Below are 6,324 nucleotides of genomic sequence, written 5' to 3' on the forward strand. Positions count from 1 at the left end.
CTACCGGTACCAGCTCATGAGTGGACACGTCCAGGCAGCCAGCACCAGCACCAGCATCCCAGAGACAGAGCGGCAACTAAGAGCTCGACCCAAATCAACGTTCATCGGTACGAGGTCAGAACTGAAGCGGGTAAAGGAAAGTAGAGGATGCTCTTAAACCTGGGCCCAGGCGGTACCAAATGTGCTCACTGCGGAGTAGATCACACTAGTCTCCACCCGGCTGGTTCGTCCGAAGCATAAATCAAACTGAAAGCTACTTCCTGTTCCGTCACACTGCAACCAGGAACTTCCTCCTCTGAGCTTCTGACAACGCACAAACACAGTCCACAGTTTCAGGACTGCAGCTTCTGGTTCTGGTTCTTTTTGGAGGAGGTGGTACCACCTTTGACTTGCAGGCATCAAGGTAGGATGGGCCCAGACCCCCTGAGAGCTGCAGGTACATCAGAATGTTTCAGACGAGTGTGGTGATGTCATGTTGTCCCTCAGCTGATGGCAGAAGCAGCGAGAGACACCGAGGACGCCGCCCACACAGACATGATGGCGGCAGGTGACATTGCGACCTCCTTTTGTTCACATATATCCAGCAGCGTCCACGTGAGACGTCCAACTATGAACCTGTACTCCGAACGAGAGTCTGAGTTTTTACAAGAATGAGATTAAATCCACCAGAAACCAGAACAACAATCCTACGAATAATTGTGATTGTTGGGTCTGGAATCCTCCTGTCATAGAGACCATCTCGTGTGTGTGTGTGTGTGTGTTTTTGCAGACCCTATCCCCTGTTGTTCCAGTCTCACCACTAAGGAGCTGCAGCAGAACTTGCGGGCGGTGAAGCAGCAACAGCGCCCCCTCAGGCTGCTCTTTGAAATCCCATCAACTCGCATCATGAAAGAGGTTCTTACCAAATATGTGGTGAGAAGCCTTGACATACATGACATCATGAGTGAGGGCGGAGCCACCAGACGATCAGATGAAACACCTTGAACAGGTCTCTTTGCAGAACTTCATTCGCTGCCACGTCCAACTTCCTGCCTCAAGTGATGCAGAGGTTTTTTGTAAATGTTGCTGAAGTCCAACACAATTTTATGTGTAAGTCCCACAATCAGAATGTTCCTGGAGGGGGGCGCCCCCTGGTGCTGGTCTCCTCCTGGACCCTCAGCTGAACCCTCAGCTGAATGGTCTGCTCCTCTCATGAGCACATTAACAGGGTCATGACATTTGACCCATTGCGACCTGACAGCAAGTCGTGTCGTTCCAGGTGTACGAGGTTGTGGTGATGCGGTCCGGCAGCTTCGACTCCCACCGTGTGTCAGTGGAGCGCCGCTACAGTGACTTTTCCCGTTTTCACCTCGAACTGCTGGAGGAGTTTGGCGAGGAGCTGGAGGAGGTGGTGCTTCCACGGAAGCTGCTGACCAAGAACTTCTGTCCCAACAGCATCTCGGAGCGCCGCCTGGCTCTCCAGGACTACCTGGCCAAACTCTTTGCCACACGCTGTGTTCGACACTCGCCTCTTTTCCCTAAATTCTTTACGGCGCCAGAGCAGAAGAAAGGGCATGACTTTTTGCGAGCCGGCCAGTTCAAACTGGCTCTGTTGCAGCTCCAGGTGGTTCTGGAGATCCAGGAGAAGCTGGCGCCGTGGCAGCGCGGCACCCTGCTGGTACCAACACTCTCTGCAGTGGCCGTTTGTCATCGGGACCTGGAGGAGCCCGAACAATCGTTGGCTACCGCTCACAGAGCTCTGCCCCCGGCGAGACGCTACGGCCTGCACCGGTACCGAGCGGCGCTGCTGGAGCTGCTGGTGGACGTGGGCTACCAGCTGGGCCGGCCTGTCGCTCAGCTGCAGGGCGAGCTCACGGCACTGAGGGACGCCCAGAGGGGCGAGGTGTCCTGCTGCTCGCTCAAAGAGCTGGTGGTGCGGGAGTTCATCTGAAGGTCAAAAGGGCAACAAGGTTCCGGAGGAAATTATGTCATGTGTCTTAAAGTGGCCAATCGGAGATGCTGGAACTCTTCCGGGAGGAAGGTCCCACTCCGAAGCCGCTGGTTCTGTGTCCAGCAGACGTCAACTTCCTCACTGCTGAATGTCAGCTGGGACGAGAGAAGCTGCTCTGATCCGTCTGCAGACTTGTTGTGTCTCACGTGATCTGACATCTTGATCGGGTTTGTAACGAACAACAAATAAACACCTTTGAACTCGACATCATATCACTTCAGTAGAGTTTGTGAACTGAAAGATCGACGAGCTCAAGGATCGATTAGTATGACCGCCGCCGAGTGACACTCGACTGCTTCAGTCTTAAGTGAAACGCGGACGCTGCGGGCTTCGTTGTTCCACGGAAGGCGACTCAGCTGCCGCGGGCGAAGCTGCGGGTTCAGTCCTAACAAACTTAATCGGGTCTTCGCCCCGCAGTGCCTCCAGGCCCAGGCCCTGATAAAGTAGCGTTAGCAGGTTAGCATGGCGGCGGGCGACTCCGTCAAACTCTCCAAAAACCTGCTGCGCATGAAGGTGAGTGTTGGCTAATTATTATGCTAGCTCTTGGGCTCGTGCTGGTAAACAGGTGCTACACACCGGTAGGTGGTTATATGACCAAAAACAGGCCCTTCCGGTTTGGTGGACTCACGCTGTTGCTGTTGATGTTTGCCATATCAGACGTAAAGTTAAATCTGACGTCATTATCACTCATTAACCCATGAAAATGAAAAAGTTTGGAGTGTTGCATAGCAACAGATAGTGTGATGACGTGTTTAGTCCAAAACCGTATTTCAACACAAATAATGCAGTCGGCCTTGTAGGATTACATTCCCATCACGCCGGTCACGTGTGCGTGTAGTTCATGCAGAGAGGCCTGGATGCAGACGTGAAGAAGCAGCTGGAGGAGGACGAGAGGCGCATCATCAGTGACGAGCACTGGTACCTGGACCTGCCCGAGCTCCAAGCTCACGAGTATGACCTCTGACCCCTGAATCTCATCACCTACACTTCACATCAGTTGTTGCATTCATTTGATCTTCAGCTCCAATTTGATCCGACTGGGCCGTTGGGATCGAACAGTTTCTTCAAAGATGACCAGAAACAGCTCTGTAAAGGCCAGAGAATGGTTCTCTGGAGACGCCTGGTCTCTCTGGAGTCTCTCTGGAGACGCCTGGTCTCTCTGGAGATGCCTGGTCTCTCTGGAGTCTCTCTGGAGATGCCTGGTCTCTCTGGAGACGCCTGGTCTCTCTGGGGTCTCTCTGGAGACGCCTGGTCTCTCTGGAGTCTCTCTGGAGTCTCTCTGGAGACGCCTGGTCTCTCTGGAGTCTCTCTGGAGACGCCTGGTCTCTCTGGAGTCTCTCTGGAGACGCCTGGTCTCTCTGGAGATGCCTGGTCTCTCTGGAGTCTCTCTGGGGTCTCTCTGGAGACGCCTGGTCTCTCTGGCGACGCCTGGTCTCCCTGGAGACGCCTGGTCTCTCTGGAGACGCCTGGTCTCTCTGGGGTCTCTCTGGAGACGCCTGGTCTCTCTGGAGACGCCTGGTCTCTCTGGAGACGCCTGGTCTCTCTGGGGTCTCTCTGGAGACGCCTGGTCTCTCTGGAGACGCCTGGTCTCCCTGGAGACGCCTGGTCTCTCTGGAGACGCCTGGTCTCTCTGGAGTCTCTCTGGCGACGCCTGGTCTCTCTGGAGTCTCTCTGGCGACGCCTGGTCTCCCTGGAGACGCCTGGTCTCTCTGGAGACGCCTGGTCTCTCTGGAGTCTCTCTGGCGACGCCTGGTCTCTCTGGAGTCTCTCTGGAGACGCCTGGTCTCTCTGGCCCATCTCATGGGTGCCTTTCTATTCCCTATTTTAACATCCTGCCGGTCTTTCAGGAACCGGATCCTGGAGGAGCGGAGCTTCGTTCCGTGTGAGGACCTGACATACGGCCGCATGTCTGTCAAAGGTTTTAACCCTGAAGTCGAGGTTCGTTCTAGAACTCACCAAGCAATGGTTTGAAAGCTTGGTGGTGAACTCTTACTGACGTGTCACCGATCATTTAACTTTGGTTTGCTTGCCGTGTGGGCGTGTCTCTGGTGCTCGCCACAGAAGCTGATGGTGCTGATGAATCGTGGCAGCGAGGCGCTCAAACGTGACGAGGATGACGTCAGCTGCATGCAAACAGATGTCACTGATGAAGAGATGGCGCTCAGGTACGAACCCTCTCACAACCAACAGTCCAATCAACTTCCATGCCTGGGTCACATGACTAGTAGTTCAGTGATAGCTGTCAGGTTGATGGTGCGGTGATGGATGAGACGTGAGCGCCTGGGATCTGTGGGTCAAACGTGTTAACCTTTTCTGCCTCCTGTTCACAGGTATGAGAGTTTAGTTGGAAGCATGAAGAAGAAGTTTGCGAGGAAGCGGGAAACTGCCGCCATTGACGACGACGCCAACCCGAATATCATGGAAACCAACAGCAAAAAAGTTTTTCTGAAACCTCGAGACTGAAAACCAGCGAGACTTTGTTTGTTTGTTTTACTGCTGATGCATATTCAACATTTTTAAATACGATGCAACTTAGGGTTTTACCTGTCTGGATTGATGATGTCATTAAACACGCCAGCGTGTCACCAAACCTCCAGTGTGAACGCTTGTCAGCTGATTGGGTCGCTTTGTCTGCTCAGCTGGAGGAAATCGGTGTGATGAGTTTAACAGGGCAGCAGGGTGGAGCAGTGTTCCTCCCTGTGGCCCCCAGCAAGAAGGTTGTGGGTGGAGCCCCGGCTGCAGCACGGGGTCTTTCTGGATGAGTCTCCATGTTCTCCCTGTTCCTGCTGGGTTCTCTCTGGTACTCCAGCTTCCTCCACAGTCCAAAGACATCAAGAGGGACCAGGTTAATCCAGACTCTAAATTGACCGTAGGCGTGGCTGGGAGAGCCAATGGTTGTCTGTCTCTATGTGTTGGCCCTGCCATGGACTGGTGACCTGTCCAGGGGGAAGGCTGCTGGGATAGGCTCCACCCCCACTAGGGTTGCGTACAGAGGGCAGCTCCTCGTTGCTGCCAGAATCCGCTAGGTGCCAATGATGGTTGTCTCCTTCTGAACAAACCTGCTTCAGTGACAGACGACCAGCTCTGCAGACTGGGTCTGTTTATAGTTGTTGAACGCTCGCTAATGATGCTAACGTTAGCAGTCACAACCTGCTGCTGCTACGTGAAGCAGCCACGCCCCCAGCCAGCAAAGTCCACCTCCATCATATCCATTCATATCCATGTACATCCGTCTGGGCTGTAGAGCTTTGATTGGCTAAACTGGCAGTGTGGAGGAATAACCTGGCCTGTGTGAAGGCTTTTCAAACAAAGATTCTCCTGATGAGGAGGCGGTGACCTGCTGACTTCCATCTCAAAGAACCGGAATCGAGAATCGTTTAGAACAGGAATCGATACTGAGAATCGGACTCAGTAAGATCCAAATGATACCCAACCCTAACCACCACCCTGAACAGGATAGGAGGTAGAAAATGGATGCATGAACTTAAAGATTGTGCCCCCTGGAGGAGGGAACCACCAGACTGTGGTGCTGTTGATTCCATTACTGTGGAAATTGCTAATATCAGGTCGCATTCACACCGGCCTTGTTTAGTCCGGTTGAACTGGACCCTGGAGCGTTTCCCTCCCTGATCCGGTTCGTTTTGGTTGGTGTGAACGCTGGCCTGGAACTCTGGTGCGGGTAGTTTGGGACCGCTATCAAGTGAACTCCAGAGCGGTTTGCTTCTGGTGTGAGACCATCCTCACCGATCACAGAAAGCGCACCGTTTTACAGTCATATTCTGTTGGTATGGCGAGCCAACCTTGTGACTAACATGTATGTGACAGAGCTTTTTAGCGTCCTCTTCCCTCACTGGTCGCGGTCGTATGGCGAAGGAAAAAACATGGAGGGAGGCCCTCATTACTGCCTGTTGTCTCCTGTGATACGACCGCCGACTGCAGACGTGCGTGTATGAATACATCATTTAATCGCCGCAGTCGTCCCAGCCGTTCATACGTGCGGTCCGTTAAAGTCTGCTGATACGCAGTCCAGACCAGCGCCATCATGAGACTGAGCAGACGAAGCTCCATGGTAGACAGGACCTCAACTGTAGAAGCAATCACCGAACGGCTTTGCTGCCACGTGACAATTTTTGGAGCGTTTGAGTTTGGCCTTTGTGAACGAGAACCGGAGCGTTGAGAAACTGCAACAATGTATCATCCTCGCTTTGGTTAGAATCAGAAAACAGACCTTTTGGTGTGAACACGACCGTGGAGATTGTGAAGCTGATCCGACTCCACAATGCGGTGATGTCACTCATTCCAGCTGTAAAAACGACCACAAAAAAATAAGCAAC

At 53.2% G+C, this 6,324-nt stretch overlaps 2 protein-coding genes across 6 annotated transcripts; both read left to right on the top strand.

The window, feature by feature from the left end:
* Window positions 1–250: 250 nt before the first annotated feature.
* Window positions 251–2,157, top strand: snx20 (sorting nexin 20). Of its 4 annotated transcripts, none has more exons than XM_086209977.1 (4): window positions 251–403; window positions 487–547; window positions 770–894; window positions 1,259–2,157. In XM_086209977.1, exons 2-4 carry the CDS (start codon window positions 490–492, stop codon window positions 1,928–1,930), a joined length of 855 nt encoding a protein of 284 aa, XP_086066103.1. In that variant the 5' UTR covers window positions 251–403; window positions 487–489; the 3' UTR covers window positions 1,931–2,157. The 4 variants fall into 4 exon arrangements, with proteins under 4 accessions (XP_086066103.1, XP_086066102.1, XP_086066104.1 ...); XM_086209976.1 differs by having other exon boundaries at window positions 252–403; window positions 770–912; XM_086209978.1 differs by having other exon boundaries at window positions 333–403; window positions 497–547; window positions 770–912.
* A 6-nt stretch (window positions 2,158–2,163) lies between these two features.
* mphosph6 (M-phase phosphoprotein 6) lies at window positions 2,164–4,525 on the top strand. Of its 2 annotated transcripts, none has more exons than XM_086209981.1 (5): window positions 2,164–2,503; window positions 2,829–2,941; window positions 3,838–3,928; window positions 4,055–4,155; window positions 4,321–4,525. In XM_086209981.1, the coding sequence occupies exons 1-5, from the start codon at window positions 2,453–2,455 to the stop codon at window positions 4,451–4,453; spliced, it is 489 nt and encodes a 162-aa protein (XP_086066107.1). In that variant the 5' UTR covers window positions 2,164–2,452; the 3' UTR covers window positions 4,454–4,525. The 2 variants fall into 2 exon arrangements, with proteins under 2 accessions (XP_086066107.1, XP_086066106.1); XM_086209980.1 differs by having other exon boundaries at window positions 2,166–2,503; window positions 4,052–4,155.
* Window positions 4,526–6,324: the final 1,799 nt, after the last annotated feature.

This window comes from Aulostomus chinensis, chromosome 7, assembly GCF_037954235.1.
Source record: "Aulostomus chinensis isolate RoL2024-O1b breed Wild chromosome 7, RoL_Achi_v1.0, whole genome shotgun sequence".
In the NCBI taxonomy this organism is placed as follows: Eukaryota; Metazoa; Chordata; class Actinopteri; order Syngnathiformes; family Aulostomidae; genus Aulostomus; species Aulostomus chinensis.

Bases quoted from the DNA above. Each gene is read 5' to 3' on its own strand.
- snx20 (XM_086209976.1), top strand. From the start codon at position 490: ATGGCAGAAGCAGCGAGAGACACCGAGGACGCCGCCCACACAGACATG. The intron at 548-769 runs GTGACATTGCGA...GTGTTTTTGCAG, and splicing joins CACAGACATGATGGCGGCAG to ACCCTATCCCCTGTTGTTCC. The intron at 913-1,258 runs GTGAGAAGCCTT...GTGTCGTTCCAG, and splicing joins AGGTTCTTACCAAATATGTG to GTGTACGAGGTTGTGGTGAT.
- mphosph6 (XM_086209980.1), top strand. From the start codon at position 2,453: ATGGCGGCGGGCGACTCCGTCAAACTCTCCAAAAACCTGCTGCGCATG. The intron at 3,929-4,051 runs GTTCGTTCTAGA...TGCTCGCCACAG, and splicing joins GTTTTAACCCTGAAGTCGAG to AAGCTGATGGTGCTGATGAA. The intron at 4,156-4,320 runs GTACGAACCCTC...TCCTGTTCACAG, and splicing joins GATGAAGAGATGGCGCTCAG to GTATGAGAGTTTAGTTGGAA.